Here is a 19,797-nt window from a genome sequence, read left to right on the forward strand (position 1 = left end):
AGGGATTGTCCTTTCCAATAAATCATGATCCAGGGGGGCAGCTAGGCCAAATAACCAACACTGAGCTTAGTCAAGGAAAAGTCATGTTCGTCATCATCCTCATGTCAGATAGTCAAGGTTACACCTGGGTCTCATTAATTTTTATGGTTTAAACACAGTAAAACTCCCTAATGTAGATGTGGCTTTAGTGAGCCTGTGCTGTAGGGCTTAAGTCCACTACCAGGGTTTGAAGCTTCACCATTTACAACATCTGGAAGGGTGCACCTGTGTGGAGGCCCAGCATGCCAAGTTGTGCCATTGAGGACACAGGCAGGCAGCACCTGGATGACACTAGCCAGTGGTACAGGTCACGATGCAAGTTGTGGTGACACACTGGTGTGGCACAGGCTTGATGGAGATGTCTTCCCTGCGGTTTAGATTCGGTTCATTTTTAGAGTATTAATAACAGCTGTCCCACTGCCCTGTCTCTGTCTTCAGCTATGCCTGTGACTTTGGGGTGTTCCATCTCCTAATACCAGTTTCCCTTGCATTTAGGATGGGTTCCTGGAGAAGTTGAATTCCAACGAGTTTGTTGCCCTTTCTCGATTAATGGAAGGATTTATCTTAGACACTGAACAGATCTGTGGCAGAAAAAGTATGTCATTGCGAGGAGCACTTCAGAGTCAAGCCAATAGATTTGTGAATAGATTTCATGAGGAGAGAAAAACAAAACTCAGGTACACACCCTGCTTCCATGTTTTTAAAGGAATAATTTTAACAATCGTGCCTGAGACAAATGGAGATCTTTTACTTCCTGGCACACAGTAGCCCAAATTTTATTTATAAGTGAAAAATTGTTTTTGAAATCTATTATAATGGTTTGTTGTACACTGCTCTGTTCCCTCTATATATCTGCTCTTTATGCATAGTTTGATCCCATTGAGCTGGACTGCCCAAACATGGTCCAACTGAGGACTGTATTAGCTACCAGAAGGATTGAAGACCTCCTGCAACAACTTCTTTGTGTTACAGCTTGGCCCACTTGTCATGCACAATCATCAGGGTCTGGTAACACCTGGAAATGAGCCCTTTAAAAAGTCATCCCTTCTTTAGAGCTCTGAGGAGGGCCATCTGTTACTGATGTCCATGGCAGCTGCTTCCGGGTGTTACCAGTCTCTGATGATGGTGTAGGGCAACCCTTCTCAGGGATGTGTGTTAAAGGGGTCAACCCTTAGACATTACCAATCCCCAGTAATGGAGAAGGTAACTTACTGCTAGCAGGCTACACCTAATTTGCATTAAATGAAAAAGATGGTAGTTACTTTCATCTTCCGTTTGTAGGTGTGGCCAATGTAGACAAGAAGTCCCAGCCAGTCATATTGTGGTTTGATCGTTGGGGTCAAACTGATCTCCTGACTGCTCCATTTTTCTTCATCACCCACTCATTTCTTCCATGCTTTCTTTGGTATGTGTTTAGGTTTCCTCTGACATGAACTCATGGAACCGTTTTCAAGTTCATGTACAGCAAGCACCTTTCCTGTCGTTCATTCAAAACCACACCATTTCCACGAAGCATTGCAGCTGCAGTGATCCCACAGCACTCTGCATTGCCAATCAGATACTTTTTCAGTTTCTTGTGTTTCGCGTGCTGTTTCATTTACTCGGTCTATGTATTCTTCAGGCAAGAACAGGGGTGTCTGACTTACTGTTGTAAAGCACCATGCACCCCTATCTAAATGTTGATTGCTAATAACATTTCAGGCCATTGAGTCTTTTCCGACTTCGAATCCTTTTTCACCCAATGCAGCTTTGACTCCATTGCAGTAGAGGCAAGAGAGTCTTCAGGGCAACACATTTTATTTACTTAACCTCCTTTCTTTTTTGTTTATAAATAGTTTGCTGCTAGATAACGAGCGCTGGAAGCAAGCTGATGTTCCTGCTGAGTTTCAGGATCTTGTTGATTCTGTATCGGATGGCAAAATTATTCTACCTGAAAAAAAAGCAGGTGGTGTGTATTTTGTGTTCTAATATTCTCTCCATTTTTTTTTGTAGTGTAAGTGCTACAGTTAAATGTTGCAAAAATTCTGCTCTAACTCCTTTAGTCACAAGTTCCTTGTGTTCTGGGGGGGAAACAAATATCTCTTTAAGGCTGAAATGTTCTGGGCTTCATCTCAGCCTAAAAGATTTTTTGGGAAAGTTTAAGCCATTCAGCCATTTGTGAATTGAGAGCCTAGGAAGAAACCCTAACTTTAACACAGGGATTCCCATCTTAAGGGTTGCAGCCCCTTACAGGACGCCAGAACCCTCCCCAGGATATATCGCTGACGTGTCAGAGGAAACTGCTAAGCGTGTATGCTCTCAGCATATCCCCTCTGTCAAATAGTTCTCACTCCTCCAGCCAGCAATGTGCAGGGTAAGGCACTGGGTAGCACTGGCATAAGACCTGGGTTCAGTTTTCTACTCCCCCCCAGACTTGTTGTGTGACCTTGGGCGAGTCACCTTATCTCTTAGTGCCTCTGTTTTCCCATCTGTAAAATATTAGTCCTTCCCTATTTCTCAGGGGTCTTGTGAGGATAAATACAGTAAAGATGGTGAGGCGGGGCCCATATAAATATCTAAGACAGAAAACAAGCACATGAGATGAAGAAAAATGGCCAAAGACAAAAAAGAACAAGAGAGAGGCACGATTACGTAACCTCACTGGGGTAAGGCATGACATAAGGGGACATAATGGACGCAAAGGACATCCTAGGACCCAATGAGTGCAAGGGCTGGCTCACCAACATAAGGTTGGAAAACCACTGCTTTTGAAAGAAGTATTTTTAGCTTCCCTCAATAAAACAGGATCGTGGCGATGTCAAATTTATCATAGGAGCAGTGTCAGTGAGGACTTGTATTGCTGGGCTTGAAGAAATAGGTTTGGAGCTAAAATAGTGGTGGCCACTGAAAATCTGTTAGAGATTTTCTACTGTGCCCCCTCAACTTTTTTCTGCCGTTGTTTTAACCTTTCGTACTCAGATAATCCCATCAGGCTGCTCTTTGCCTCTCAATCACTGCAGTGTATAAATATAGAATAAATAATTACAGTAATTATGGTAGGTAGCCAAGTGGACTTTGCATAAAAGAAAGGATTGGTGCTCTGGAGAGTGATTGCTTTTCCGACCTCAGCAAGGGAATAGTTTGTTTTTCGAGATTACAGTTTTCTGCGCTTGTTTTTGGTTCAACTCACCTCACTTTTCTGTTTAAAAATCTCTAGCTGCTGAAGAAAGAAAGCCAACTGACTTCCTTATTGTTGAAGGACAAAAGTATGCTGTGGTCGGGTAAGAGGCACTTTTTTCCCCTTAATGATGAGTGAGTTGGTTGTGCTTTGAGCAGAAATGTATTGAAGACTAACAGCTTTAGCAATCTTGCCTGAATCAAGACAAGCCTCCTCCTTGCTAAATACGTTTCTTTTCAGTTCTGGAGCAGTTATATAATATTAGATGTTATGTATCTTTTAAAGATGCTACATCTGCTTAAAACATCAAGCTGAAATTTAATTATTATTTTTTACTTGTAATTCTTACATCAAGGTGTGCACACACTGGTATTTTTGGTCCCTGCATAAGTTTCTACTCTCGTTGCCCCAGTGGTGTTTCAAAATAATATCAGATATCTCTATTCCCATATGTGGACAAGTATATATGGGTCAATGGTGAATAATAATTACTCTAAGCTCAGTAAAATTCCCTTTAAAAGCAAAAAAGGAGGTAAAGCAAGTAAATCAATACATCTTTAGTGTTTTGTTCTTGGGTACATCTGATTTCCTGATATTTCTGGATTGATGGGGGAGAGGTAGGTATGCTGAAGGGTAGGGATAGCTTCCAGAGTGACCTAGCCAAATTGCAGGCCAAAAGAAATCTGATGAGGTTCAACAAGGACAAGTGCAGAGTCCTGCACTTAAGAAGGAAGAATCCCATGCACCGCTACAGGCTGGGGACCAACTGGCTAAGCAGCAGTTCTGCAGGAAAGGACCTGGGGATTACAGTGGATGAGAAGCTGGATATGGGTCAGCAGTGTGCCCTTGTCGCCAAGAAGGCTATTGGCATATTGGGCTGCATTAGTAGGAGCATTGCCAGCAGTTCGAGGGAAGTGATTATTTCCCTCTATTCGGCACTGGTGAGGCCACATCTGGAGTATTCCGTCAAGTTTTGGGGCCCTCACTACAGAAAGGATGTGGACAAATCGGAGAGAGTCCAGCGGAGGGCAATGAAAATGATCAGGGGGCTGGGGCACATGACTTACGAGGAGAGGCTGAGGGAAGTCGGCTTGTTTAGTCTGCAGAAAAGAAGAGTGAGGGGGGATTTGATAGCAGTCTTCAAGTACCTGAAGGGGGGTTCCAAAGAGGATGGAGCTTGGCTGTTCTCAGTGGTGGCAGATGACAGAACAAGGAGCAATGGTTTCAAGTTGCAATGGGGAAGACCTAGGTTGGATATTAGGAAACACTATTTCACTAGGAGGGTGGTGAAGCACTGGAATGGGTTTTCCTATCCTTAAAGGTTTTTAAGGCCCTGCTTGACAAAGCCCTCGTTGGGATGATTTAGTTGGTGTTGGTCCTGCTTTGAGCAAGGGGTTGGACTAGATGACCTCTTCCAACCCTAATGTTCTATGATGTCACCGTTTTTAAGAAACTAAATTTAAAACTAAAACAAAAAAATTGTTAAAAATGTTTCCGGGTTATTATAAAATGTTTTTCTCCCACAAAGTCGTTGTGTAAGGATATTTTGTACTTTCAAATCCTGAGAAATAAATAAGAGCTATGTGTAGCTTGAAAGCTTATACTTTCCACAAACTGAAGTTGGTCCAGTGAAAGATATGGCCTTGCCTATCTCATTCCTCAGAATACCCTAAACTCAAATGAAAATTTTGTAACCAGCTGTCATCTTTTGTGGGCTGCCTGATGATGATATGCCACTGATTACTCAAAAATGAGTGGCTCAATTTTTTAATAGCAGCCTGAAGAACAAGCCTTAAGTTGGTCTTTGAGGATTTTCACCGTGCCTCCGTGGGTCACAACTGAGAATACCAAATTCAGGACAAACTGCTGAGAAATAGGGCCAGAACTGGTGGTTATTCTCCCATAAGATATACCAAACCAACAAAAGTAAACTTCTGTCTCACCACACTGGCTGACAAGAAGTCAGAAAAGCCATTTCCTTAGGAATTCCAGTCCTTGTATCACCACCAAAAACATTAGACATAATGATGAGTGGTTATTTAAAACCAATTTCATCAAACAAAAGGGTTCTTCTGATCCCAAAGAACAAGCCACATACCCTGGTAAATGTGTAAGTCAGATCTTACCCAGTTATCATGCTGTTGCCAATCCTTTAGTATCTAAAATCTAAAGGTTTATTTAAACAAAAAAAGAAAGAAAGAAAGATGAGAGTTAAAATTGGTTTAAGGAATCAAATACATATAATAATTGCAAAGTTCTTGGATCAGACTTGGATCAGTGATGGAATAAACTGCTGGCTTAAGTTAAGTCACTGGTTGCTTCCAAATCATTGAAAGGTCCCCAGTCCTTTGGTTAGAATGCTCCCATTAGTATAAGGCCATAGTCCAGAGGTTTGAGCAGGCAAGAGGAAAATGGAAATGTCTCCAGGGCCTTTTATAACTTCTGTCAAATGAAGGGAATCCCATTGTTCTCACTGTGGAAAATTACAGGTAACAAGATGGTGTTTCGAGTCACATGGGCAGGTCACATGTCCATGCATGATTTCGCTTAGTCATAGCAAAAGCCATCACAGGAAAGTCCATTAAGTGTAAATAGGCGTCTCCCATGGTCCATTGTGAGTTAAGTGTTCTTTGATGGGCCATTCAACTTGAATAGTTCCTTCACAATGTTCTGGCTAAATACCTTGTTGTACTATGCATTGAAGTTGCATTTGATAATCTAGGTCTGGTCATTTGAAGAAGAAATATGTTTTATTTATTTTTTAGCTCCTTGAAGAAATCAACTTCAGTATTAACTAGAACATTTTAATTCTACAGATTTCTACAGACATTTTTATTCTTCTGTTTCACCTGATTTTTTAAAAAATACAGATGAAACAAAAAATAACCCCCAAATCAGATGGCCTACAAATATCACACAAATGCCTGTTCTGGATGTCTGTCCATCTTCTTTCTGTACCCCATTGTGTGGAAAGAAGATTTTTGCTTTGCAATGTCAGGATACCTGTTTGGAATACTAACCTTGCCTGACATGGATGGCCTGGACTGTATTTTCTTGCCTTCTTCATATTTGAGTTCAAAGGATTGCAGATGCTCTATATGGGTGAAGTCTGATGCTGACAAATACCGGGTACTTGCAACTACCGTTAAAGTCAGTTGGAATTATGGGTGCTCAGCGTCTCTGAGCACTTCGTGCTATGTGTATAAAGCCGCTCAGTTTCTTACTGACTGTGCATTCATTACAGCCTCTTCAATGCCCGTCATTGTCTGTGTGCTACGGATTTTTTTTTTCCTGTAGCACTTGCTCAAAATTGGCAAGGATTACACAGTATTTTAAGACTGGAGCTTTATATTTTCCTACTGATGTGTGAATAGATCCCTCCGTTCATACAATAATTATTTCTATAAAATATAAAATAACTTTATCAAACTCCAGGAACTATTATTCTTGCACCAGTTAAGTATTTTTATAAGAATTTTTTTTACCCATCTTTACATATCCTTTTGCATTCCAGTTATTTTACTGATCTGGAGAAAACATTTCAAAAGCACCTAAATTTCATGTTCTCAAAAGTGATTTAGGAACCTAAGTCCATTGATTTTCCGTGATATAAGACCCACTTATATCATCAGGCCTGTACTGCTCCTGCAGTGAGTCACTTGTGCCTCCTTTACAACCCCTTTATGCTGGAGCAAGGGCCAGAATTGGCCCTGCGGTCTCCTGAGAGATGTCATCATTTTACTGTTTCCTTAGTCACCGTCAGGTCTTCCAGGATGGACAAGACCTTGATTACTAGTGTAAAAAATCAAACAGAAACAAGTAATGTTCTTAGACAAAAACTTTCTTTTTCATCATGAAGCAGCAGCAAAAAAGGCATAAATCTGTTTTCATGTCAGTCCACTTTACCGTCTTTAAATTTGCGTGAGGGGGTTTTCAGAGGAAAAATAGTACTTAATACTGTAATCTCGAGTACTAGGGGGAAACGGTGTCTGGTAAACCTTTTTTTATTCTTTTAAAAATTTAGATTGGCAGCTGCACACAAACCTTAACAGAGCTGGATGCAACAAATGGGAAAGGAAAGCATATAAAGAATATGTTAGAACTATCCCTGCTGTCTACAAACCTGTGTTGTTGGTGTGATTTATCAACTGAAATTGCATATTTGACTCTGTTTCTTTTCTTATAGGACAGTGTTGCTATTAATAAAAATAATACTTGAGTACTGCCAGTGTGTGGATAACATCCCTTCTATTACTACTGACATGCTTACTCGTCTGTCTGATTTACTGAAGGTATGACTATCAAATTTGTAGCCCAAACTATATTAAGATCTTCAGGGCAGGGAATACGTCTTACTGTCTCTAATACTCCATGAAAATGTATGATTCCATATCAATGATTAATAATAATATTGAAAAATAGCTTGACTGTGATCTTTGCTGTAATTGTAGGAATCACAAGGCACATATTGCAGGGTGTAGTTGGGTAACGCTGTGAACTCATCTAAATACAATTCAGAGTAGATACGTTATGTGAAATAACTAAAGGAAAGCCATTTGTCCTCTTGTTCACCGGCACATTAGAGACCCCTGGTAGCCAGCCAAAGAGATGTTTTGATGTTGATTTTTGGAGTCAGTCAGTCATTTGTCCTTCAGGCTGGATGGATAGTGTTGTGAAGGAGAGGACTGTGGCTAGGAAAGAGCAATGTGAGCCAAAATGTCGTTGGGAGTGTATGTATGCAGGGAGGAAACCAACTCTTTGATTTGTACAAGTCATCTTATAGTGGTTAGAAGGATGAAAAATAGTTTTCTGCTGAAGCCATTGCTGTAAAATGGAAATTAAATTAAAACCTGTGACCTCTTCATCAACTGTTTATTGCTAGAGGAGTTAATAGGAGTACATAAGTGACCTTAAAAATGTCATTGCTGTGATCTAAGCCCAAACCTGCCAGTTAATTCAGTCTGGGGCTTTGGCTGCTAAGTTTGTCTACAAAGGATTTCTTATGCGTTAAAGTATTGAAAATAGAAATTTATAATCAAAATAGCAGCCAGCTGAGAACTGCAAATGGAAGGGTTTGTTTTAAACTTTATTTTTATGGTTTTATATAAAATATAAACACATAAGGAAACTATATATATATAGTACATATATGCACAAGATGGAAATAGCATATGAGTAACAAAATTCACTGTTCTTTATTTGTAAAACCTGGGAAAAACAAAAACCCTGAGTCTGTAGAGGTCACGTGGGGCATCAGTTATTACAGTGACTAAATAGATAAATAAGTGAGACCATAACCTTATGAGTATCAGGGACTAACATATACTAAACTGCAAAGGTATGCAATAGTTTCATGTGTGACCAGACAGCCTCATATCTTTTCCAAGTTTTTCTATTAAACCAAGTCATTTTTTCCATGAATGCAAGAGAGCTCACTGAGCCAGTCTGGGTATGAGGGAGAAATTACAGAGTTCTATTTTCCATATTTCTTAATATGCTCTTCTAGAGGTGAGAGTTGAAACAGACCAATTGTCGCTTACCCTTGCATGAATCCTTGAGTGTAGCCATTGAAAGAAGAAACTGGGAGACAGGGGTAGCTGATGTTTGTTACACTTATGATTGAAGGAGGCCAGTCTGTCAAGGCCAGCTCCACGTTTAAGACAATTTGGATAGAAAAAGGATTAACAAAAATTAAAGATATAATAGAAATGGAAGTTTACCAAATTACTAGGTTACAGACCTTCTAAATCAGTGGTTCTCAAACTTTTGTACTGGTGACCCCTTTCACATAGCAAGCCTCTGAGTGTGACCCCCCTAATAAATTAAAAACACGTTCTTACATATTTAACACCATTATAAATGCTGGAGGCAAAGTGGGGCTTGGGTGGAGGCTGACAGCTCGCGACCCCCGAGGTAATAACCTTGCGACTCCCTGAGGGGTCCCGACCCCCAGTTTGAGAACCTCTATTCTAAATATTCCTTTCTAGGTTATGGACCTTTTTAAATATTTTTTTATATAGGGGCTTTTCTTTCCTTGGAATCATAATTCAAGTTCATCCTTAAAACTTTCCATTAACAGATAAATTATGAGCATTCCTGTTGGTATATTTCTTTTTTCATTGCCAAAATGGCTTGTGCATTTTATTAATTTCTGTAGTTCCTATCTCTGTGGCAGCTAGGCAGGCTTCATCTGTAGTCAGTGTTATCTGAGGTATAGGGTGCAAAGTGTTTCTCAGATAATCAGGTCCCAAACCATTTTGGGCTTTGAAAATGACCACCAACACCTTGAATTGCACTTGGCAGTGAACAGGAAGCCAGTGTGTGGACGTATGCACAGATGTTGGGGTTGGACTGTGCAGTTTTGCCGGTCTAACCTTCACAGATAATATAGCCCCAGAAGAGAGACCAGTCACTTCCACAGCACAGAAATGCCGAAGTTCTCTGTTATAAATTGTCAGACTTAGGGAGTCTTACTCCACTAGCTTTTCAGCCTTCTTCCTTGCCTCATTGCTTGTCAGGCCATCTGATACCCGGATGACCAGCAAAGTTGATACAGGGAAGGAGTATTGAGGCATCAGTCTGTCAGGAGTCCTGGATAGCAGATGGTTACGAGTCCAGCGCTCTGCTAGGCAATCAATGAACTGACTCAAAAGCTGAATAACAAATTCCCTTAGAGCAGCCTGAAACGCCAGGTTCCTACATTTCTGTGCTTGTACCACAGAAGTAGGTAGAGACAGACTAGATTTGGTCAAGAGGCTCCAGGGCTTGGCAATGTTCCTTCCATTCCCACTCCACATTCTCTGTCTCTGGCAGCACCGGTTGTAGACGGTGGTCCAGTGCTCATGTCTTCTCCATTGCAGTCCTGCTTGGGATAGCTATGTGTAGGTAGCTACATGAAGAATCTTTTTTCACACTCGCTACTCTCTTTGGAGACGGGGGCCTTGATCTCTGAACGGGATCGTGGATCAGTGGGATCATTAGTACTGCTGAGAAAAATGTTGCTCCTCTCTCAGTGCTGATTAACTCTTTCTCCCTAACTGATTTTTTCATACCGCTCTCTGTTCCCAAATGTGCCAGGTTCGGCGGGGTCGGGATGGGGGGTAGGTCAGACTCTAAATCAGAAAATCAGTTGCTTGATGATTTCCATAGGACTAACCTTTCCTGCAGGCTGCCCCATCCAGCCAAGTTCAATGGCACTATACCTATTCACCTCCTCTGAGGGCCCTGTGCAAGAAGTATTTATTTAGTCTTCCAGTAAGAATTCACTATTCCCATGCATTCATCTGGAGTTAGGATGGAAGTACCTTAGCTGCACCCCATGACAAGTCAGAGCTGCCTCCAGTTTTTTCAGAAGGAGAAGCACAACCCAAATACTTCAGACCGAGGGAGAGGTCAGTCCCAGAAATGAAATAATTGGGAAATAATTGTCCATTCTTAATGCCCTCTATTTCCATTCCTATCCCAGAAATCAATCCAGAGAGCCCTCATTGGCATGAACTGATTCAAGAAACACCAAGAGCCTGATTCAAAGCCCAGTGAAGTCAGTGGAATGACTCCTAATGACTTCAGTGGGCTCTAGATCAGGTCCCGAGTAAGCCCTGTGTGGATTATGAGATCCTGAGTAAACACCCAAGAGGAATCATTAGAAAGACCATGGGACTCTCCTAGAATGAGAAATCTGGGTAACTTCAGTACCAAGCCCAATCATCTGTCAGCGGTTAAAGTCTTGCTCACTTTTATCTATAGCATTTCTAAGGTACCTATCGTCCCCATGTTACATATAGATCTTCAACTCTTACTTTTTTCTTTCTCTGATAGTATTTCAACTCCAGAAGCTGCCAGCTAGTTCTCGGAGCAGGTGCACTGCAAGTTGTTGGTTTGAAAACAATAACTACAAAAAATTTAGGTATGGATTTCTACTTTTCAAATCTCATTCCTCAGTCTAATAAAACACTAAATATTCAGGATAAGCCATCTCCAAGTTGTAGTGCTCTGGAAAAGACGTGAAAAGATAAGAAAGGGTTACTATGATGTGTTTACTTTGAATATAGAATCTGTATAAGAGTCTATGAATTGTAGTATTGAAGACGTGTGCTGCAGTGTGTGTCAAATATGTTACTTGGAAGTAGAAGAAATTAATCTGTTCGCCAAACATGGTCTTCAGTCAAAAGAAGTGACTTTGGAAGCTGGAATTACTTCTTAAATCGTGACCTTGTCACAGATGGGCTTGTTTGCTATTTGGAGTTTGAAATTTGGAATACTCAGTACTTCCATTTTTACAAGTAGCAGCATCCTGCCTATCTTAAACCAACCCCTGTATTTCAGCTGAATATAGTACTCTCTGCTTCCTGTCCTAAGCTGTTGTGAAAGGTTGCTGCGCTCTGTTAAATAGCTGCCAAATTCAGCTCCAGAGGTGACTGCATTTCACTAGCGGGCGAAAGGGTTTCTTTGTGTAGCTCCATATACTACAGTCAGTCTTTACTTAGCTAAAACTCCCATTCCAATCAATGAATTAAGGACTGTGTGAGTTGCTATCCTCAGTGTGAAGTGCTCTGGATCCTTGACATGAATATAGTAATGTCAGATGTCTGTATTTTCACTAAATGACTTTGTAAATTTTCACTTCCAGTTTATCTTCTAGCTTGTTTTTGAGTGTTAGATCTGTATTCTGTTTTTTAGAGAAGGTGCAGGCTAGGCTGTACAAAATGGCTATACTTGTAAAATAATTAAGCTGTTTTTTTCCCCCCTTCTCTTACTTCTGGGTTTACAGCTCTCTCTTCACGCTGCCTGCAGCTAATTGTACACTACATTCCTATTATCAGGGCTCATTTTGAAGCTCGACTGCAGCCTAAACAATTTAGTATGCTCAGGCATTTTGACCACATTACTAAGGTAATTCTTTGCGTATCTTCTAATTAAACTCTATATATGCTCTTTCTCAATTGTGCTGTGAAGAATATGAATGTCATTAGATGGTAAATAAAACTCTATTTTTCCATTACAGGATTATCATGACCACATAGCTGAAATTTCAGCAAAGCTTGTAGCCATAATGGATAGCTTATTTGACAAACTGTTATCAAAGGTAATGATTTATGGAAATAATTATACTCTACATTGCATTTGGGTGTTTCATTATGTGCAGAATCTTAGACTAGATGTTTCAAACAGAGTCTACATTTTCCCTATCTAGACATTGTTTAAACTGGTTTAAACATATATACGAGGACTTAAGAAAATATATTCTTTAAGAGTCAATGCATGTATGTCATTAACCTTTATGAAATCAGCATTGGTCATATCTTGAATCTCTTTTTGATGCAATAAATTGTTACACTTTCCTTGGTGCAGTAGATACTGTGAATATAGTAGCTCCCATGCTTTACCCAGATGCCTGGCTACTCTGCTTCCTTGGACAGTCTTATCCAGCTCATGGCTGTTGTGGCTAGCATTTCCAGTCATGCTGCTGGCTCCCAGTCGCATCCCTGAGAGCAACTCTGATTTTTTGCTCTTCTGCAGTGAAGAGCCTGGATGCGGCTGCCTATAGAAGCAGCTGGAAGCAAGAAGGAGCCAGTGCCATGTGACCTCCCAGTGCAATGTGTACCCCAAGTTGAAAACTGATGAGCTATAGGAAATTGGCATGAGAGAAAGGATGGTCCAGTGGCTGGACCACCAGCCTGAGCTTGAGAGATCCGGGACCTATTCCATGCTCCGCCACACGCTTCATGTGTGACCTTGGGCAAGTCATTTAGGCGCCCTGTGCCACAGTTCCCTATCTGTAAAGTAGGGATAATAGCAATGTCCTACCTCACAAAGGTGCTCTGAGGATAAATTCATTTAAGTAAGTGAGGTACTCAGGTACGGTGGTAATGGGGGTGTATAAGTACCTAAGATAGATAGATTGTATCTATTTGTTGAAATCTATGTCAAGTGATCAGTTTGGCTAAACCTTATGGGTCAGATTCTGCCACCTTTACTCACAATGAGTAGTACTTTACTCTGCAAAGCGTTCCATTGGTCCCATTGGGACTGCTGATGGTCTGAGGGACTACTCAGCAATAGTAAAGGTGACAGAAGTGGGCTGTCAGTTTTGATAATTAACATACACCTTACATAAACCTTCCACCTGTTTTGTTTGTTTTTTAAAGCTGCTTCATAAGGAAATGCTACCGTAGGGAAAAATGATCCTTTGAGTAACCAATTTGACTGGTTCATGCAAACACATTTATTATAGAAGCCAGTTAGAATTCAGACATTCATTGTCCAATATGAAATGGGTTGGAGAAATCTAGTTATGTGATTGGTCATTGGCACAATTACATAAACAGCACCTACACTCTGTTTCAGAAAAAGTAAAATACCAGGGACAGGGAGAATCTGGGAATATATTATGTTCTCCCTCTCTCTCCCCGCTCGACATTTCGTTAGGCTAGCAAGAATTGCTGCTGATGTGGAGTGCGGGGTCACATTGCCACAGAGAGAGAATGGGAGAAGGGTTTATTTTTTTCTGTCATGTTACAATATCTTTTCATCGATTAAGTGTGTTTTAAAAGACCAACACTGGCAAGGTGACAAAGTCCAAAATAGTGTTCTAGACACCAAAGACCAAATAAACTTCCAGTTTGTCAAATGTCTTCCCTGTCACTTTTATTCTCATCTCTTGAAAATGAGCGTTTAACTCCTGGCCCCTCAAGTGGGAGGTGCACAGCAACACACTCCTAGTGCAGGGCTTGTCTGGATTGTGGCTAACATGCATCTGCCATGCCGTCCTTCCATCTTCCCTGCCCACTCTTTCTCATGAGCTGGCAGAAGATTTAAACTGGCAAGATTCCTGCTCTCTGAAGCTCTTGAAGGTGAGGATTGTTTTCAGTTTCAGCAGCTGGCTCACATGACTACAGCCAGCAGGGATAGGGGAGGAATATTATGACATGTGCTAGCTTGCCTACCTTACCAGTAAACCCAGTCCCTTTGGTTGTTTGGTACCTAATAGAGCTGAGGATCTGGGATCTTAACATTATTGCTACTCTCCTCTTGGGTGAAAACACTGAAGGACCTCTTAAAACAGAAAATATGCAACAGCTAGGGGACAGGAGTATAAGTCATTAATTGTAGCCTTGTTAGCATTGCTTTTTAGGGGTATGTGTCAGAGTCTCAAAGCTTGACTACCCCATAAATAAAAATGATCCCTGGCTTTAAGTGTGTAAATCTGAAAGAATGAGCAAGCCATTCTAATGGCAGTGTTCTGGAGCTTGGCAGTGTGGTGTTAAGTGCGTTTAACAAAAATTGATATGGTCTAGAAATCACGAACTGAATGTTGGGTGACAGGCTCCTCTTCACGAAACAGTCAGCAAGGTCCAGTGGACAGGGTACTAAACTGGGGCCCCAGAGCCCTCGGTTCTCTTGCCGGCTTTGTAGTTGATCTGCTGTGATTGCAAACCATTTCATGCCTCTGTGTCCCCTCCTTCTCTTGTTTAGATTGAGAGCAGTTTGGGGCAGGAGCCTGTCTCTTACTACATGTGTGTACAGTGTCTAGAGCAGTGGGGCCCTGGTCTCAGTTGGGCTCTGGAGGCACTGGTGTGACACAGTTCTGTTAGTTGTAGAGGTGCAGGTAGAAGACAAGCAGAGGTCCTGTATTAGTGAAAATAATATAGTCCCCTAAGATGCCATGGCTCTCTTTGAACCTGTACTTTTGTTGCCATTTGGAAGCAGCAATAAAAGCTCTGAGCCTGCTCTGGCGAGGTGTTGAGCACGATCGAGGCTGGAAATGCTGAGCAGCTTGCAGGATTGCAACCCATGATACTTGGGCTGAACAGCCACAGGTTTAGCTTGCATGTTTTCTATGAATTTTCCACTTCACAGATACATACAATACAATACAACCATTTCTAAACCAGAAGACGGTCATTCAAGTCACTTGGAGCCCATTCCTGCCGATATTCCCATATATAGTACTCATTACCTAAATAGTCCAATTAGCCTTAGTGGTAATGAATCTTTGGTAGGCCATGTTTGCAGGATTGGGCCCTTTGTCTCCAAGACTTATTTCTCAGCTACAATTAAACTGTTGGCATTCCTTTCCCTCAGGACTTGACAGGGAACGCCAATGTTTCTCTTTCAAGCAGTGGCCAAGCAGAGTTCTCCAAATTCACACCTACTGCAAACAGATGTAACTCCTTTTAGTTCAGCAACGTTTATAAATTAATAATAATCTTGGGTAATTCATCCATAGACCTCAAAGCTCTTTACTAATTAGAGAAAGTATCATGATCCCCTTTTCCGAGATGGGGGGCACTCTGGGGCCTAAACCTGCTTAACCAGGCCTAGACTTGGAACCTATCCTTGGCCATGAAACTACAGATCAAGCTTTACTGAGGACAGTATTGCAGCTAGGACGTTGCTTTAAAAATCACAGTACGATCTTTCCTTCTAGGTGGGGGAATGTAAGAATTTTGTTCCCTTGGAGCAAAATCTCCTTTCAATAGCTTGTTTCTCAGATATCAGCTGTGCTCAAGGAAAGGTACCACTCTTCCTATTCACCCCCGGTACTTTTCCTCATTCCTGAGGAGGAGTCCGTACTGTCAGCGACTGACAGTTCAGCTGTATTTTTACCTGTTCTTTAGCACGTGCTGTACTTGGTTTTCAGCAGCTTTCGTCTTTCCTTGTGTCAGAATTATGTGTTCTTGAAGGACTTGCTTGTTTTCTTTTTTCAGCTATTTGTACCGAATGAGAAGTGGTGCATACATCATAGACAGAATTATTTCCTGCTACCTCTGGAGAGCGAGGGGGAGAGGAGGCTAGTATAAGGCATGGCATATGCACATTTAACTGTCATGGTAATCATTCTCTCCCTAAAATAGAACTGAGAGGTGTAACGTAAGCCAGCTAAAAATAGTGAGCAAAAAGCAGCAATTAAAACTAATCAAGACAAATGGATCGGGTGGGGGGAATGCTGCTTTGATCCCTCTTTGATTTGAATTGCCCTGTTTGATTATAAAGTGTAAAGTGCCAATGATTCTATAACGCAAGCTGCCCATGGATCAATAACAGCTTTTAGCTGATGATATCTGAAGGCCTAGCAGCATAGGAGGCAGCCAAGAACATTTTCCTTTTGACCATTTTCTAAAAACAAGTGACCAATGTTGTCTTTATTACCAGTATGAGGTGAAAGCTCCTGTTCCTTCAGCCTGCTTCAGGAATATTTGTAAGCAGATGGCAAAGATGCATGAAGCTATATGTGATCTCCTCCCTGAGGAGCAAACGCAGGTGAGCATTTGAAGTTGTTTTGTAGCTATTGTAACACTTCCATCATAAACCACACGTCGTTACCAGTACTTGGGACACTTCTGCTTTCCACAGACAAAAAAAAAATAAATATCAAGTGAATATAGTTGTGTTGTGAACAACAAATGGGATTGCAAATACCATTGCAGTGAGTTCAGTTCGAATCGAATCTTTTTTCTCTTTTGGGGGGGTTCTTTTTCGCAATAATTGCTCAGCTCTAGCTCCCCAGGGCAAGACGGAGCTGACTCACTTCCCTTTTGCATCAACCTTGTGCTTAATATCTAGATGTAGATATCCTAAATACAGGAGTTAGGGGGGAAATTCTACACAAGGGCAATAACTTGGCTATTGTGGGTGGTCATGCTGAGAATCTCCCAGAATTATTACTGAAGTCTACACTAGAACAGCCGTTTTATGTGTCTGTCACGCAGTTCAAATGTAAGTACAGCACTGGATTATTCATGTCACTAAATCTGCTATGAGCCCAATCTTTTCTAGGTGTGCTCGTTATAAGATTAGGCTACAGTCAGTGCTTTTATAGATGGCCAGGAAGGACCATTCTGTCACCTAATGCATTGGATTGCAGTCTACCTCCTATGTCAGTAAGAATTGTGCTAAATAACCCATAGCTGATAACTGATCTTTTTGTTTTATGTAAGGGTTACAGTACAAGAAAGAGAGTTTATTATTTTAGAGCACCTACAAGTGTGCTGGGTGCCTGCCAGACAGAGAAGACAGGTCCCTGTCCCAAAGAGTTTACAATGTCAATCCTGGGCTTGATAGACAAGAGAGAACAGACCGTCCAACAGGAGTAGAGAGGGTACGGAGGGAAAGACACATTATAAAAAACGCTGGTTTAGGCATGCACCCATCCTAGAGGTTCAAATGGTTGTAATCCATTAGTGTTAGTGCACTCCTAATTTTTTTGCTGGCCGTGCTACAGAAGAGAGTTTTGGGGAAGTATGATATGAATGAAGTGAAGTTCCTTATTCTGATGCTATGACACACAGGTTACTGGGTTTTATGGTTTGTTCTAGATGTTGTTTTTAAGAATTAATGCAAGCTACAAACTTCATTTGAAGAGGCAGCTGGCCCACTTAAATGTAGTCAATGATGGAGGACCTCAGAATGGGTATGTATGGACACTCGTTTTAATACGAATTTCCGCAGTAGCGACAACGCTTAGTTCTCTCATAAATCCACCTGCTGTAATCAAACGCCACTATGCGCTGTGTTTAGAATGCAAGATCTATTTGGGGCCCTGTCCTGCTTAAAAGGTGCAACTTAAACAGGGCTCTGCTTTTAGAGAAAATAGGGGAGGGAGAGGGAACGTAGTCTGTTGAGTAAAAAAAAAGTATTGGGAGGCAATAAATCTGGGTAATATTCCTTGCGCTGTCACAGGTTTGAAAGACCTTGGATGTGTTGTTTCATCTGCCTGTGCCCAGTGCTGACAATCGTTACTTACCTCACGTGACGCTTAAAGCACCTTGGAAACATGAATGAATTCAGATGCGGGGCCGGAAGGTGCTAACTATTATCAAGAATTAGTGTTTTATCTGTCTACAGGGAGCTCCCCGATAGGAAATGTTTTTAAAGCAGAACCAGCAGTAGGGCATTTTTCTCCATAAAGAATTCTGATTCTTTTTAAACAGAGCCTATGCCAACAGGTCTCCCGTACTGCTTTTTTTCCCTCCCCCAAATACATTGATAGGAATTACCATACCGGATCAGATCAGTGATAGTTCTGCTGCCGGGTCTCCTATCTGACAGTGGCCAGCACCAGGTACTTCACAGAAAAGTGCAAACAACCTCCTCGTGGACAATTATTGAATAATCTACCTATAGTGGAAGTTTCTCCCTAACTCCTCTTACAAGTTTCCTCCTGAAACTTGAGGGTTTATTCTCTTTCTTTAACCAGTCTAATGAATTGAGGACATTTTTGTTACCCATATAAATATTTAATTCCTTGGCTTCAGTGAGACGTAGTTGCAGTGAATTCCATAGGCTAATTATGCTTTGTGTAAAGTATTTCATTAGATTGCTTTTTCAGCTTTGTTACTTTTTAATTTCATCGAATGTCCCTTTGTTCTGATGTGATAACAGGATTAATAGGAGTGCTGTTCGTCGTCTCCAACCAGTTTTTTATGTTGTACACCACTCTTATGTCCCCACTTATTCATCTCCTTTCCATAAATTAAACAATCCCATAGGAAGAGTGTGAGAACTATTTCCATGCCTGACACCAAACCCCTTCCATTTCTGCCAGGTCCATTCAGTAGTCAAGGCTTAATTGTCTTCCAGGTGAGGGTGTACCACTAATTTATTGACTAGCATTTTATCAGCATTCTCTCTCTCATCCTTTATGCATCTTAAAATTGTGGTTGATGATTGCGACTACTCACTAGAGCTGGCCAAAACGCGGGGATTTCAGCTCGCCTGGAGTTTTGGTATTTTTGAATTTGCTTTTGTTCTGATTTGGAATGAAAACAGATTTACCAAAATTTTCCAGCCTCTCAGCAATGCCTGAACATTTTGTTTCAGAAACACCGGAATATGGTGTCCCTGAAACTAAGTGTGAAACTTACAGTCCTGTTCACTGAACAGCAGCTGTAACATTAATAGCTGTAGGCAGGGCTCGCACCATAGAGTGGAAACCCTGCCAGAGCTCCAGCTGTACAGAAAGGAAACCTGCCTGTGTTCTGGTGAAACGTTTTGGTTCAGTGAATTTCTGACTAGCTCTTACTGCTCACGCAGATGCCAACATCTCATCCTGTGTGGCTACAGTTACTTTAGAACTCAGAAATGCGTATGAGTAGGTTCATTAATGCCCACTGACTTTCACCTGCCACATGCACTTAGCTTTGATAGGTCTTCCTGAAGTTCATAATCTTCTCCAGTCTGACTGCTCTAATTTTTACCTACAGATTTTTCCAAGTCACTTATCGTACATTTTAAAATCCAGTTCTACTGTGAATGTTTGGACACCCCACTATTAATTTTACTATTTATTCTTGTATCTTAGCCAGTTTCTAACTCATGACAGGACTACAATCCAGTTCACCCCAATTAGTTCCCATGGTAGCTGCTTATGAGGAATTATATCAAATGCTTTTTGAAGTCTAAATTGTCAAGGTGTTCTGCTTTGTCCATTTTGTTGATGTGCTTAAAGAACAGATGAGGGAAGCATGATTTTTCCTTATTATATCAAGCTCCTCTAGGGACTTCAATTCAGCGAGTTAATATTGCACATTACTGTAAGAGTCAGGATTTTTAGGCTGGGATTATCAAAGGGGTCTAAAGGGAGTTAATGTCCAATTTCC

General features: G+C 41.2%; 1 protein-coding gene across 13 annotated transcripts in view; it reads left to right on the forward strand.

The window, feature by feature from the left end:
- VPS54 (VPS54 subunit of GARP complex) overlaps positions 1-19,797 on the forward strand; it is an 82,614-nt gene that overhangs the window by 55,497 nt on the left and 7,320 nt on the right. For 12 of the 13 annotated variants that reach the window (XR_005224950.2, XM_043543979.1, XM_043543981.1 and 9 more), the window contains 9 exons: positions 535-716; positions 1,875-1,987; positions 3,236-3,299; positions 7,383-7,488; positions 11,015-11,102; positions 11,967-12,088; positions 12,201-12,281; positions 16,352-16,459; positions 17,515-17,609. Coding sequence is in view for 12 of the 13 variants with exons in the window: in XM_043543979.1 (XP_043399914.1) it covers positions 535-716; positions 1,875-1,987; positions 3,236-3,299; positions 7,383-7,488; positions 11,015-11,102; positions 11,967-12,088; positions 12,201-12,281; positions 16,352-16,459; positions 17,515-17,609 (959 nt within the window). In the remaining variant the exon portion in view is untranslated. The remainder of the gene's footprint in view (positions 1-534; positions 717-1,874; positions 1,988-3,235; positions 3,300-7,382; positions 7,489-11,014; positions 11,103-11,966; positions 12,089-12,200; positions 12,282-16,351; positions 16,460-17,514; positions 17,610-19,797) is intronic. The other variant, XM_037896075.2, reaches the window with a different exon arrangement.

The sequence above is a fragment of the Chelonia mydas genome, chromosome 3 (genome assembly GCF_015237465.2).
Source record: "Chelonia mydas isolate rCheMyd1 chromosome 3, rCheMyd1.pri.v2, whole genome shotgun sequence".
NCBI classification, from domain to species: Eukaryota; Metazoa; Chordata; order Testudines; family Cheloniidae; genus Chelonia; species Chelonia mydas.